The following is a 15,784-nucleotide window of genomic DNA, read 5'->3' as shown; positions in this document are numbered from 1 at the left end:
AGCTAATAAGTTGGCCCGGTTCGATTGAATAGATTGAATTTTTAGCTTACACCTCTTGTTACTTCTAAAGGTATGTCCAAACGTAGTCAACCGGCCATCGATCGACGAGGTGAATATATGTTGTAGAGGCAGTGTGGACGGTTCAGTCGACATCGATGGACGGCCGGACGATTATGTGTGGACACACCTTTAGGCTCAAAGCAGAGTGAAGGGGAGAGCATATCACATAGAATTAAGAGCAAAAAGTCCTTCTATGGGGACAGACTGACGGACTGACTGACAGACTGACATACAGACACCGAAGCGAATACAATAGTCCGTCCCTTATAACTTTTTTATTACTATTGTAATAATAGGAAGGACGGACTAAAAAGCTCTATGCGCTATTCATGTTTTGAATCTTGAGCTTAACAACAAGAGGAGACTGTTAGAACGGAATCCACGGCATTGGAAGGACCACTTACTTGCTTCAGTGGCGGGCTGAATCCTGTTGAAGGCGGGATCCACCAGTGTGTACTCAGGAGGCGTCAGGTTTTCAACAGGGGAAGTGTTCTCAGCGTACAGGAGAGGGTTGTTCACGCTCGACTCGGAAGATTCCGAACAGGAAGCTGCACCGCCGTCTTCCTTCAGGATTTGCATCTCCCACATTTGCTCCTGTCGAATTTCGTCGTTGTAGTCCTGGAAAAGGGAACGTGTAAACTTTTGGAAGTGAGACTGGTTGAAACCAAATACAAATTTGGAAGTGAGACTGGTTGAAACCAAATACAAATTTGGAAGTGAGATTGGTTGAAACCAAATACAAATTTGGAAGTGAGACTAGTTGAAACCAAATACAAATTTGGAAGTGAGACCAATAAAGGGAATCAAAGAGAGAAGGGTAACAGAAGATAGGAGAAAGACAACCGTTCCATTAGCCAACCTTATCTGTTTAGGATAAAGTTCGCCTCGGGCGGGAATCGAACCCGCGACCTCGTGCCACACTTTGGAATTGTAGGTAGCGCGTAGTCGCCTGAAAATCCAAACCTATGAAAATGATACAGACCTCTCACACTTCGGACACCTGAGTCGCGCGTCCCTAGTGTGAGAGGTCTGTATCATTTTCATAGATTTGGATTTTGAGGTGACTACGCGCTTCTACCCTTCCAATGTGCGACAGGCGGACAGGCTTTACGAACAGGGGAACTTACGGGTACTAGGAATCTTCGAACTTCAGCGAGGGCGTAAGCAATGCGTGCGTGAGCCTCTGCAGGGGGAGCAAATGCTGTGATCTCGACGTGTAACTCCTCTAGGAGATGGAGAAATTTTGGATCCCCAGATATGCGTAATTCTTCCTCCTGAAATAAGTCAAGTGAAGACATACAGTAGAACCTCGATTATTTCAACTAATTGGGACCGAGGGTAGTTGAAATAATTGAAATTCCGTATAAAACAATGGAAAAGGGGGCAAAATTTAGATACAAAAGAGGAAAATGGTTAATAAATACCCTCCAAACTTTCAGAGTCTGGTCTAGACTAAAAGAGCAAAAATAAAACCCGAGAGGGCCTCTAAATACAGCCCTGCAACCGAGATTTTTTGCGGAAAGATTTCGCCACACGTATAAATTCAAAGTTTTCCTTTGGTAGATATCTATTTTATTTTCTTTGGTTTTTACTGTCCACTTGAGCTTTGGGATTTTTTTCCCCCCACAAAAAGCTGCATAAAATCGTCGAAACTGTTTTTTCCCTTTTTATTTATGTCTCGTAAGTATTTCGTACCTGTAACTATTTTACGTTAATGTCCTCGAATAGTTATGTCACTATCGACGAACTTTACGATTTTATAGATTGCTGGTAGATTCAAACTACCGCATCTAGAAATTTACAACTGCAGAAAATGAACAGCTCATCCCCAAAGGAAATTCAGCTAAAAAGAAATACATACTGAACGCGAATTCTAGGATTCTAGGTACTGAGTACAGAACTAGGTAGCTACAACCTAGTAGACAACAGACTAGCTAGAAATTCCTCCAGATGTTACGACTTTCCTGAACTACAATAAAGAAAAATAAAAGTAAAAGTTTCTTCTGGTGAATAAACAAAAGACAGCTTTTTTTTTCTCGCTAAAAACCTCCATAGTCCAATAAAAACCTTCATGTTTTAAAAACTGAAAGGTAAAACTTCGAGAGTTTTTAGATTTAAAAAATAAACTTTTGAATAGTTGCAGCGACTGGTAATAGCTTAGGCTTACCGTGAAAACATTCCTCTTGAAAGTTTTTTTTACTTTTTTTAATTATTGTTTAGCTACCTACCAAAACCTACACATTTCTGTGATTCATGGTGAATCTACCAACTATGTAGGTAGCTAGGTAGGTACCTGCCTACCAGAAAAGTTATTTTTATGATTGCCTGACTTTATATTGTGTATGCAATGTGCAGATCATGAAACAATACATAAATTCACAGCAGTCTAGGCACATGGCACACAGGTGGCAAATGAAATAATAGGTAGATACCCATCTATTATTTGAAATAATAAAATTGCAACTAAAAACTTTATTTAAAGTTCTGAATAGAATAAATAGCTTTCCGTTCATATTTACACATTTTCAAGGGAAATTCAGATGAATTTTCTCCAGAGAAATATGTGGAAAAAGTTGTAGGTATTTTAATTACCCACGGTTTTTTTTTTTCCAGGAAAAAGTGTTCATATCCTAGCTACAATACTCTTGGTGTTGGGTGCTCTACCTAACCGTTCAACAACAGCCTACCAACCTTTAAACAACAACAACAACAAAAATACCTATATAGTAGGCTATAGTCCCTACATTTCATAAAATTGATTTTAATCGTTTTCTTGAAATTTACCTGTAGGTACTTAAAAAGTTTGTTTAAACTTTCTTTTGAACTTTCGTAAGCCTATAGGAAACATTATTGTTAAAATCTAAACTTTTTACGTTTGAATTTTGAGTGATACAATCAAATAATGAAAATTCGTACGTAGCGCAGGTACTGCAGATACAGTCGTGAGAAAAAGCTCAAGTGTACACTTAAGTGGGGAACTACAAAATATTGTTCACTGAAGTGTAGGTAAAAATCTAAAAAATAATGATTTCACAACTTTTGAAGGTACAAAATAGCACTACTATACTACTAACCCCAAGGTCTACGGGTTTCTTTTGAAATTATTGTTGACTTCTAAGCGGTAGTCTCCTATCAAGCTCAGAAGTCAAAAACCTTTTAACACGAACTTGTATCTTTTGAAATTATTTCTCATATTTTAAATAATAATTATGTATATTATAGGTACCGTCTTTTCATTCTGGTAAAATAATACGCATACATTTATGTACCTAATAGCAAATCAATGTGATTTATTTATTAAATACCTATGCCTTATTTATTTTATACTGTTGACTAAGACTAAAAAGTCCTTTTATGCCAACAGTTTTTAGGCATGATTTAGGTATGTAGGTCAGTACTTAGTACAATATTCCTTAATTTCTCAAGATCTGAGAGTACCATCTCGCTAGCTACTCAGTTAACTTGCTCGTCACTAACCTTATCAAATTTTCAGCATGGCAAAGTACCAATTTCGTAGAACGGAAACCTAGATCCTTACATTGCTGAAAGGAGCGATAATTTGGGAAATTACAAAATGAAGAAACAGAAGAGCGAGATAGAGAGACTTTGTTATCTCACCTCTTTGTTTTTATCACCTTCTCCCAGTGGTGTGGGCTGAGGTTTTCAAATGGGGAAGCTAGAAACCCATTTATAGTATGATTTTCAAAGGGGAAGTTTTAATTTTTATTATTTTTTTTTTTTTAAATTAACGGGGGCTACCCATTTTATATAAGTCCCTACACTTGAAAATAATAAAACACTAAAAGTAAGTGTGGTACTATAGATAATTCATTTAAAAGCTAGAAACCATCTATAGTACTTATAACTTTTGAAGGGATATGGACATTTTTCAATCCCTTTTAGTTTTTACTTTCAATACTTTCATCCGTGGCACAAGCACTTGCTATTTTAAGGTGTGTCCACACATAGTCGACGGGACGTCGATCGATGTCGACTGAACCGTCCACATACTGCCACGACAACATGGATTCCCCTTAGTTAGACTGCGGGGGTAAAGGGATTTTTCAGTCCTATTCGAGCAGGTTAAACATGCAAGGTATATATCTATTCTATTCTATTCTACTTCCCCTAGTTTCCATGAAGGATACACCACTGCCTACTTTTACCCTTTAGAAACAACTATGAATTATCAATGACTCCCCTTAGCCCTTGACAATACTTCGAGACGCTACGAAAGGATTGCATTGCTTCTATTTTCCTATTGTTATTAATCCGTGCTTCGTTTTCATCTATTGTTTTTTCACTTTCCTTTTTACTTTTGTCTTTCCGCTCTGCAATTTCAGATTGCAGCGATTTCCGACGTTTTGGTACCTAGAAACTTAAAAAGGGTTCTTAGAATAAAGTTCTTAGAACGTAGAATAATAAGATGAAAAACTTGGAAAATATGTAGGGTAGATTTGTTCTGCTCCAACTTTTAGGAGTGCTTGTTTACTATGGGACTAACTGATTTTGTATTTTTTTCAGTTTTTCCCATACTCATCCCTGAATCCTATTTGAAATATATTAAAATTACAAAAGCCAAGTAAGCCAACATGGGTTAAACTCCTGTCTGTATTTAAAATTATAGTCTCTACCGTTTTAATTACTCCTCTTTCACTCATCATAAACTGACGGGAAAAGGATTTTAAAAATTAACGCGAATTTGAAAGCGTTGTCTCAAAATAATTCATTTAAATATTAAAACTCGACACCCCAAATGCTCCAACTTTTATAATACGTTGAGCTCAGTAGCTCAGTTTTTTGAAACTTAAATGTCTTCGACTTTTTTTTTTAACTGAAGGTCTTCAAAATTTCCACCGTATGAAATTTAGAAGAGTTGCAGGTTGCAGTTGATTTTCAGAAACGTGCTTAAATTATTTCCCACAAAATAGAAAGAGGTGAAATAGTGTCAGCTCAAAACAAAGTTTAATGGCTCTCGTGACAACAAGCAGCACCTTATCTATTCTAAAACAGAAAGGTGCATTGAAAGGAAAACTTTCACATGGCGGGTAAGTTTTTGTTTTAGTGTCAAGTTTCAAGCTTGTCAACGGGAATTTACAAAACTTGAAAGAAACAAAAGCACTGAGTATTAGTACTTGATAAATAGGTGCATTCTTTCCTCTCGTGACAGAGTACTTTTTTGTCAGAGTAAGATATCAGATCGTAAACGCCTTTTCAAGTTTAAAAAAAAATAATAATAATAAAATAAATAAATAAAAAAAAAAAAATACAGATCTTCATCAATCTTACTTTACTCAACACGAGGAATGAAAACTCAAATATACATCATGATTCATGAAGGAGTAGACACGTTGAATTTATTTTCTGAGACATGAAATAAAAAACTCGTATTCTATAATAAATATTATTATCATCATCTTAAAATTGATTTGGGAAAAATCGGAGACTCTATACGTATACTAGAATGTCTCCTTTCTATGTGAAAAATGTGAATTTTGTTACCCAAATTTTAGAATGGGAGAAACGCTAATGAACTTGTATTTGAAATTGTGAGATACAGATCCATAACCTATACCGATATCAAAATAAATATCCTCTAAAATTTAATAATCCTATAGAAAACCTGTAGGTAAATATTAAATAATTTAGTTTGAGGCTGGAAAATTTTTGAATTCATCAGGTTAAAACTAAAACATGTTGTTTTCGTTTAATTGCATTTCATAACATCGTGTTGCATATTTGCATCTGCTTTTACATGGACAAAATGGAAAAGGACCTAGAATCCTGTTATTAGGTATACTAGGGTGCAAAATATTTTCATTTTCATACCCTTTACTCTGAAGGAAAAGTTTTCATCCCTTTTTTTTTTTTTTTTTTTTACAATATTTTTTAATGTTTTGTGGAATCCAAAAAAGCCCATATTGCTGTCTTATATACCTATCCTGTTTTTGGTTCTCCAGTTGGCTCGATTTTCAATGGTAAAATGGTCGACATTAAAAAAGTTCTGAAGTTAATCTGCAGCGATTTTTTTTCTTTGCTCGTTAGTGTACAACTGTACATGTTCAATTGTACATTGTACAACACTACAACATACCTGCTTAACATCACTGTGTGTTGGGTATTTTCATTTTTTTTTTTATTTATTTTTTTTTACCTTGGGGAAAAACAAGACAATTTGTATCATTTTTCTCTACATGGAAATTGAAAGGTCTTAACAATCTAATAACGATAAACTTTGCCAATTTTTTTCCCTTTTCATGAAAATGATTTAGTAGTTTGCCTCCAGGGAAATATGTTAACATATTATACTTCTTAATGTATTTTGTGTAACATTATTACAGTGAAATCCCCAGAAATATGGCAAATGGTTACGGAGTTTGTCGAATATAAATATTTTCCGACAGATACCTAAACCGTTCAGTTTCTTTGTTCTCATAATTTGTTCTTGAATTCCCTCAATTGTTTTGGGTTGAGTATCAACAAAACTGAACTCATTCACAGCTTTTTTCTAACCTAGTGTCCTCAGTGTGAGCCATTTAAAAAAAAAAAAAACATTTTAAAAAAAAAAAAAAACACTTCTCACGTAATCTTACTCCAGAGAATAAACAAAAGGTTCGCGTAACAAACAACAGATCCCACCCACCAGGACTAGACGCTAAAAAGTCCCTTTACCCCACAAAATCTCCCTCTAATAAATCACATTTCAGGAGTAGGTTTAGTCGTAAACAGAACAGAGAGCGAGCTAAGTGAAATTTTCTCGAACAAAAGGTACGAAAAAGACATGATAGAAAAGAGGACAACAATGAGAAGAAGAGAGAATTAACCAAACGACTTTGTAGGTACGTGACCGCCCCTGTTATATCCCTGTTTTACCCCCGTTGTATCCCCGTTTTACTCCCATTGTACCCCTGTTTTACCCCCGTTATACCCCTGTTTTACCCCCGTTGTACCCCTGTTATCCCCCTGTTGTATCATCCAGACAGTGATTTATTCGCAATATCTCATATCAAGTCAAATATTGTTCTCTTTTTATAACGATGAAAACAAAGAGAGGGAGGAAGGTTAGAGGAATAGGAGCAGGTAAAAGGGAAGAATAGGGAGCGGGAGAGATGTAAATAGGAATGGAGATACTCGAGAGAGAAAAACGCATTTAGCTGAAAGCGAGGCGGAGGGGTACCTGCTGACGAGTAACCTTTTTATTACATTTTTGTTTCTTCAAATGGAACTGTACGCTTTGTAGCATTTTGTCGAACATTTTCCGCTTAAAAAAGACGAGGCAGGCATTTTTTTTTCGCTTAAAGAAGACGAGGCAGGCATTTTTTTTTTCCATAATAATGGCTAATAATGCGATCGTAAAATGTTTAAAAAAAAAACAGGAGGAAGAAACTTGTTTCAGGAGAAAGATATTATGACGGCTATTTCTACTGGGGTTAATTAGGTACTCGCCACCATTTTTACAAAAATAATAAGTCCCAAGAGATTCAAGAAAGCCTCTTGGACTTTTAAATTATTTTGTGTTCTTTAATTGGCTGACAGGCTGCGTATTTCATAAATTGATTAAATCCAGGTTGCTTCGGATATTTACATAATATTATCCCAAGTCTCACTCAAGGGATTTTTTTCTTTTTAGATAATAAATAAATACGTAAATTAAAATCCACAGAAAAAAAGGCAGAGGTAGGTACCTACACATAGATTTTTATTTTTCTAACCATGTAGGTAGAATAGAAAGAATACACCTTGTTTATCCTGCTGGGATAGGACTGAAAAGTCCCTTTTCCCCCGCAGTCTAACCAAGGTCTTATATATTTTGACATATTATGGGGAGTAGGTAATCTCTTAGAGTTCCATAAATGTGTATTATAGAAATCCTGAAATAAATAATGAAATTCTATGCCTAGGCTGGGATTGATTTTGTGCCCTTGTGTTTACCAGACGAGAACTTCGACCACTACACCACCGAGGCATACAGGTAGGTAATATCATTTGTTTGGCAGTAGGAAGGGGTATTATTATACCTACCTTGTTTAGAATGATATCCCTACATTCCCTACCCATGCTGTCCCAAAGCATTCAAAGCAGGGATGAGATCATCCTGTCAGATTAAATACTTTTATCCATCTATATTTGACAAACCCCACATTTCATGCCCATCCTACCACTAACCCAAGGAAGGAAGGATGTATAACACAGGAACATCCTAAAGGCGTATTTTCTATTCAGAAAACTTTCGGAAACGGAACCGATTCCGATGTGGCGCCATCTTGGATTTCCTATGGTTCAGTACAGGGTCGTTTCAGTTGCCAAAACTTGTTTATCCTGCTGGGATAGGACTGAAAAGTCCCTTTTCCCCCGCAGTCTAACCAAGGTCTTATATATTTTGACATATTATGGGGAGTAGGTAGTTGCCAAAACGGAACCGGTTCCGATGTGGCGCCATCTTGGATTTCCTATGGTTCAGTACAGGGTCGTTTCAGTTGCCAAAAGGGAACCCGTTCCGTTTCCGAAGTTTTCCGGAAGGAAAATACACCCTAACAAGGGACATCTGTAGAATAAGATATAGGTATCGTTTTATTTGCAATATAGTATAAAAAACACAAAAATTAAGTACCTATAAAATTAAGTACAACAAATCAGCATCAATTGAAAGGAACACATTTGCTCCTGTGTTTAGTCTCTCGTGACAAGCTAACTTTTCTGAAGAACTTCACAGAGATAACGGTAAATAGGACAGTAAACGAGATTGGATTTCGACAGTAAATAAGAAGTTTTCCGGAAGGAAAATACACCCTAACAAGGGACATCTGTAGAATAAGATATAGGTATCGTTTTATTTGCAATATAGTATAAAAAACACAAAAATTAAGTACCTATAAAATTAAGTACAACAAATCAGCATCAATTGAAAGGAACACATTTGCTCCTGTGTTTAGTCTCTCGTGACAAGCTAACTTTTCTGAAGAACTTCACAGAGATAACGGTAAATAGGACAGTAAACGAGATTGGATTTCGACAGTAAATAAAAAACAGTAAATTTAAATAGCAACGATAACAATCGAAATTATTCCTGTGAACAATCTGGCCCATCAAATCCGCCAATAAAATGAAACAGTAAAAAAATTTACATCATGAACAGAGTATAGTATGAATTTTATGACTGGTTGGGAGAGAACAGCTGTGTTTTTGTCTGAAATCCCATGGTTCCTAAATTTTATGTCTTGGTAACTAAAACACGTGGATTCGAGTCTTAAAAGCGAGGGTAATAGGTAATTTAAATAATTTAATTAGGTACATGGTACATAATAATCAGAGACCGCCAAAGGCAACTGTCATGACACAATGCTAAAACGCCATATTTTGGTGTTTTCCATCACTTAACCATTTAATAAACTTCATAATACATGAAATAATTTATTAGTATGTCTCTTTTCCTTCTTACCTTGTGTCTATCTCTGATCGAACCTCTCCCCAAAATTGCCATTCTGGTCATTGTGTCTTCTTGTAGCCTCTTTAGTGAATTTCCTTTCGGTCCTAATAGTTTGCCCACAAAGTTGAACTGGAAACAAAAAGTTCAATTCCATTATTGCAAGCTGTAGTAGGAATAGGTCCCACTGGGTGTCCTTGATGACCCCTAATATTTGGATGTTCAAGATATAATTTACATAAATACCTATAAATCAGTCAATAAATATAGGTGCATTGGGAATTACTTTGATTAATAGATAAGTTACAATGACTTGGACTTTCCAAAGGTTCTAAAAATAAGAGTATAAGAATAAATTCCAAAAGCCTTCCTAAAGTCTCAAGCTAGAGACGCTACGAAAGGATTGCATTGCTTCTATTTTCCTATTGTTATTAATCCGTGCTTCGTTTTCATCTATTGTTTTTTCACTTTCCTTTTTACTTTTGTCTTTCCGCTCTGCAATTTCAGATTGCAGCGATTTCCGACGTTTTGGTACCTAGAAACTTAAAAAGGGTTCTTAGAATAAAGTTCTTAGAACGTAGAATAATAAGATGAAAAACTTGGAAAATATGTGGGGTAGATTTGTTCTGCTCCAACTTTTAAGGGTGCTTGTTTACTATGAGACTAACTGATTTTGTATTTTTTTCAGTTTTTCCCATACTCATCCCTGAATCCTATTTGAAATATATTAAAATTACAAAAGCCAAGTAAGCCAACATGGGTTAAACTCCTGTCTGTATTTAAAATTATAGTCTCTACCGTTTTAATTACTCCTCTTTCACTCATCATAAACTGACGGGAAAAGGATTTTAAAAATTAACGCGAATTTGAAAGCGTTGTCTCAAAATAATTCATTTAAATATTAAAACTCGACACCCCAAATGCTCCAACTTTTATAATACGTTGAGCTCAGTAGCTCAGTTTTTTGAAACTTAAATGTCTTCGACTTTTTTTTTTAACTGAAGGTCTTCAAAATTTCCACCGTATGAAATTTAGAAGAGTTGCAGGTTGCAGTTGATTTTCAGAAACGTGCTTAAATTATTTCCCACAAAATAGAAAGAGGTGAAATAGTGTCAGCTCAAAACAAAGTTTAATGGCTCTCGTGACAACAAGCAGCACCTTATCTATTCTAAAACAGAAAGGTGCATTGAAAGGAAAACTTTCACATGGCGGGTAAGTTTTTGTTTTAGTGTCAAGTTTCAAGCTTGTCAACGGGAATTTACAAAACTTGAAAGAAACAAAAGCACTGAGTATTAGTACTTGATAAATAGGTGCATTCTTTCCTCTCGTGACAGAGTACTTTTTTGTCAGAGTAAGATATCAGATCGTAAACGCCTTTTCAAGTTTAAAAAAAAATAATAATAATAAAATAAATAAATAAAAAAAAAAAAATACAGATCTTCATCAATCTTACTTTACTCAACACGAGGAATGAAAACTCAAATATACATCATGATTCATGAAGGCGTAGACACATTGAATTTATTTTCTGAAACATGAAATAAAACTGTATTGTTTTGTACAACGCTTATGGTACCTACCTGAGATCAATCAGTGTGATTTCTCAATTATTTAGCCTTAAGTAAAATATGTCAATATTTTACGAAACACTAACGAAAAAGCACGTATATCGGTAACATTTAACACTAAAACACGGGAAATAAAATAGAAAGCTGGTGATTTGAACCATTGTCAAAGTCGACTGAATTTTACGGTTATTGTTTTTATTTTAAATGATATCATGTCAATCAATCATCTGTTCTAAGGAGAGTTATCATCATCTCTTAAAATTGATTTGGGAAAAATCGGAGACTTTCTATGGATGTCTCCTTTCTATGTGAAAAATGTGAATTTTGTTACCCAAATTTTAGAAGAGGAGAAACGCTAATGAACTTGTATTTGAAATTGTGAGATACAGATCCATAACCTATACCGATATCAAAATAAATATCCTCTAAAATTTAATAATCCTATAGAAAACCTGTAGGTAAATATTAAATAATTTAGTTTGAGGCTGGAAAATTTTTGAATTCATCAGGTTAAAACTAAAACATGTTGTTTTCGTTTAATTGCATTTCATAACATCGTGTTGCATATTTGCATCTGCTTTTACATGGACAAAATGGAAAAGGACCTAGAATCCTGTTATTAGGTATACTAGGGTGCAGGCCGAAGAGAGAGACATTTTCCAGGGCCTGGATCTCAACCAAGTCAAAGTGGCCCGTTGAAAGATTCCCATTTCTCGTGCCTTCTTATACAAGTTACGTGTAACTCCACAGCTTAGCCCCATACACAAAAAGCCCAAACTGAGGCTTAGGTGTAGGGGCCAGACAGCCCTAAAGGATGGGTTAAGCTTCTACAAATACTACGTGTAACTCGAGACTTCTAATAACAAGTAGGTGCATCAACCCACTTTCAAAGGCCCCCTGATGCTGATATGATTCCAAACGTTTTATCAACGAGGACATGTTTTACCGTTTCACTTCGAATTAAAGTTTGTCGTCCTGTTGCTCCGAGGTCTTTTATCAGACGGCTTCCAACCTGTGTACATACAGTGTGTGCTGGTACTTCTAATCTGTGTACATACAGTGTGTGCTGGTAATACCTTGAATGCTGGAAGAAGAAGGAGGGGGAGAAGAAGGAGGGGAAGAAAACGAAGGAGGAGAAGTAGAAGAAGGAGAGGAAGAACAAGAAGGACGAGAAGGAGAAAAAGAAGGAGGAGGAGAGGAAGAAGGAGGAAGAGAGGAAGAGGAGAACAAGCCGAGGGATAAGAAGAAGAAGGAGAAGGAAGAGGAGAAAAAGGAGGAGGAGAGGAAGAGGAGAACAAGCAGAGGGAGAAGAAGAAGGAGAGGGAGAGGGGGAAGAAGGAGGAGGAGAAGAAGGATGAGCAGGAGAAGGAAGAGGAGAGAAAAAAGGAGAAGAATAAAAAGAAGAAGAAATGTCTCAGAGCCATGTCTACCCCAAAGGAAGAGGAGAGAAAGAAGAAGGAGAGGAAGAAGAAACGTCTCAGAGCCACGTCTACCCCGGGTTTCTCACGAACTACAGTGATATTATTCCTGATGGTTTTACGACGACATCCCTTTTTGTATAACTGGTATCATAGGGATAGCCCTTTAAGTTTAACTTATGTTCTTCAATAAAATTCCCGGTTCACCAGGAACATCCCTGTCCAAAAGCCTTCCTAAAGTCTCAAGCTATTAGTAGTGCAATAGGTAGATCCGTACAAGCTTAACCCATCTTTTAGGGCTGTTTGCCCGTAAACTGAGCCTCAAAATGGGCTTGTTGTTTACGAATACGAGCAGAAGGTAGGCAATAATTTCATTAATTTCACCATGCTACCTATGTTTATTTCATGGTCTCGGTATGAATGATAGTATTCTTACCTTGGGATGATCTCTAACTGGTACGATAACTCTGATGGTTACTTTGATGGGTTTATCTCGAGTTATGTCAACCATTTTCCTCCCGTGGGGTTCCTGATGTTTCATTTTGCCGTCTGGAACAAAGAACAAAAAATGACAAAAGTATAAATATGTTTAATATGTAGTTTCAATAATAGTAGATTCGTAGAAGCTTAACCCATCAATTAGGGCTGTTTGCCCTGAAGAAATATAGGGGGGCCGAGGGGCCTTGGGATTGGAACACATCACATGCCATCACATGCCCGTACACCTAAACCTCAGATTGGACTTTTTATGTATTGAGGAGCAAATTGGATAACAGGTATATTTCGCTTTAACAGGTATATTTCGCTTGTGAAGATCATCTGTTCACTTTGGTTTAGTCCCAGCAATCTACTTCAAAAAACCCCATTAAACATGGTGCCTCGCAAATTACTTTTCAAGGAACTGGAAAAAGAAGTATCCAGAATGTGAAAACTGATACTTTCCAAACAAAATTGCGTGTCAAAAAAACAAAGTAGCTTGAAAATAATACTAAAAAAAATCTAAAAGTTTACTATGAAAAGTTGTGCCTGGTTGTACCAGGGTACAGTCAAACAATAATTCATAGGAAAAAAAGCATTTCCAACAAAAAATACAAGCTTTTTTGAGTGCTCATAAGAACATTAGGTTACTCCTGCATGTCTACAGACCCTCAGGACAGGGCCGTACCCACGATTTTGTCGAGGGGGGGGATTCAAACAGTGATCTACCAAGGGGGATGCTCAAAAATTTCAGAGTCTGGCTTACAGTAAAGGAGGAAAATTAAGCTGAAAAGGAGAAAAATTAGGGAGCGAAAGGCCCCCTTGCCCCCCCCCTTAAATACGGCCCTGAGGCTCAGGGTGTCCCAAACTTCCGACAGGACGAGAGACGAATGAAAATGTCAATAAAGACACAAATACCTGTCGTTAAAAGAGAATTCCACCTAGCCACGATTCTATTTCTCTGCCATACAAAAATAGCTATATATGGTAGAGAAAGAGCGAGATGGTAATTTGTCAAAATTGGAGGCGTCATTAGGAAGCCCTAAGTAGGTCAAAATGTTCACTGACAAGAACAAAGAATACCCCTTTTCTTGAAATTCAGAAAAGATTTCTTTCCGATAACCAAGGAAGGGAACATTGAAAAGGAATTTCACCGTAAAGCAATAAAGCTTGTCAAAAATAGATAGGTCTATGTTTCCTCGATTGATAAAATACGAATACGAAGGTACCTTAGAATCCTTAGTTAAATAACAGAAGTTCATACAAAACAAGCATCATGATCATTAACACTTGTGAATGAAATTTTTTAGCTATCCCTGATGAACAGAAGAAGAAGGAGGAGGAGAGGAAGAGGAGAACAAGCAGAGGGAGAAGAAGAAGGAGAGGGAGAGGGGGAAGAAGGAGGAGGAGAAGGAGGAGCAGGAGAAGGAAGAGGAGAGAAAGAAGAAGGAGAGGAAGAAGAAACGTCTCAGAGCCACGTCTACCCCGAAATGTCAATAAAGACACAAATACCTGTCGTTAAAAGAGAATTCCACCTAGCCACGATTCTATTTCTCTGCCATACAAAAATAGCTATGACAGAGAAAGAGCGAGATGGTAATTTGTCAAAATTGGAGGCGTCATTAGGAAGCCCTAAGTAGGTCAAAATGTTCAGTGACAAGAACAAAGAATACCCCTTTTCTTGAAATTCAGAAAAGATTTCTTTCCGATAACCAAGGAAGGGAACATTGAAAAGGAATTTCACCGTAAAGCAATAAAGCTTGTCAGAAATAGGTAGATCTATGTTTCCTCGATTGATAAGATACGAATACGAATAGGTACCTTAGAATCCTTAGATAAATAACAGAAGTTCATACAAAACAAGCATCATGATCATTAACACTTGTGAATGAAATTTTTTAGCTATCCCTGATAAACCCAATACAATCATCTTTTCACTCATCGACATTTACCACAAGTCAATAGTACGAGAGGTGTAGTTGTATTTTCCTTTCGAAAATGAAACCGATTCAGATTTCAGATGACAATGGGGGCTATCTTTCATATCCTATGGTTTAGTACACCCCCCAGCGGAAGAAAAAGTTTTTTTCCCTTTTTTTTTTTTTTTTTTTTTTTTTACAATATTTTTTAATGTTTTGTGGAATCCAAAAAAGCCCATATTGCTGTCTTATATACCTATCCTGTTTTTGGTTCTCCAGTTGGCTCGATTTTCAATGGTAAAATGGTCGACATTAAAAAAGTTCTGAAGTTAATCTGCAGCGATTTTTTTTCTTTGCTCGTTAGTGTACAACTGTACATGTTCAATTGTACATTGTACAACACTCAGCTCCAAAAAAAAAAAAAAAAAAAAAAAAAAAATACGATGTAAAACCTAATAGGTATCGTTTGGCCTTTGATGTTACACCCTGTAAAGGCCATTTAGACCACCCTATAAGAGCAAAATGGAAATCATTTCGGAGGTTTGATTCTTCCCGACATTTTTCATTCCCAGCATTTTAACAAGATTTCTACCCACATGAGTGCATAGAAATTTGCTTTGAGAAACAATAGAGATTCCATAACGCATAGGAAACACACATGCATTTGACGTGGTTTTAAACATTTCGTGTCCTTGAGTGCAAAAGCATTTGCTATGAACTTCGTTTGGCACCTTTCTATTGTCCTTATCTGCTGAGGCTTCCTAAATTCATTCGTTTATACAAAAAGTAAATGAGTAGCGATCTGTGGCAGTATTACCTAAGCTGTGTCCCAACAAGAACGGCACTTAACACTTTGCCAGTGTTAGGTGCCTTTACTATTACTATCTGTTCTTTTTCGCCCGAAAGTTTGTCAAGAAT

At 36.3% G+C, this 15,784-nt stretch overlaps 1 protein-coding gene across 1 annotated transcript in view; it reads right to left on the bottom strand.

Moving 5' to 3' along the window:
- The window catches only part of LOC103505121 (KH domain-containing, RNA-binding, signal transduction-associated protein 3-like), a 78,874-nt gene that overhangs the window by 4,851 nt on the left and 58,239 nt on the right, over nt 1–15,784 (bottom strand). The window contains exons 3-6 of the mRNA XM_008469432.3: nt 12,907–13,019; nt 9,500–9,616; nt 1,188–1,334; nt 465–678 (exon numbers count right to left, since the gene is read on the bottom strand). Of these exons, the coding sequence (XP_008467654.1) occupies nt 465–678; nt 1,188–1,334; nt 9,500–9,616; nt 12,907–13,019 (591 nt within the window). The remainder of the gene's footprint in view (nt 1–464; nt 679–1,187; nt 1,335–9,499; nt 9,617–12,906; nt 13,020–15,784) is intronic.

The sequence above is a fragment of the Diaphorina citri genome, unplaced genomic scaffold, assembly GCF_000475195.1.
Source record: "Diaphorina citri unplaced genomic scaffold, Diaci psyllid genome assembly version 1.1 scaffold152, whole genome shotgun sequence".
NCBI lineage: Eukaryota > Metazoa > Arthropoda > Insecta > Hemiptera > Psyllidae > Diaphorina > Diaphorina citri.
This window is presented reverse-complemented; position numbering and strand designations above follow the sequence as displayed.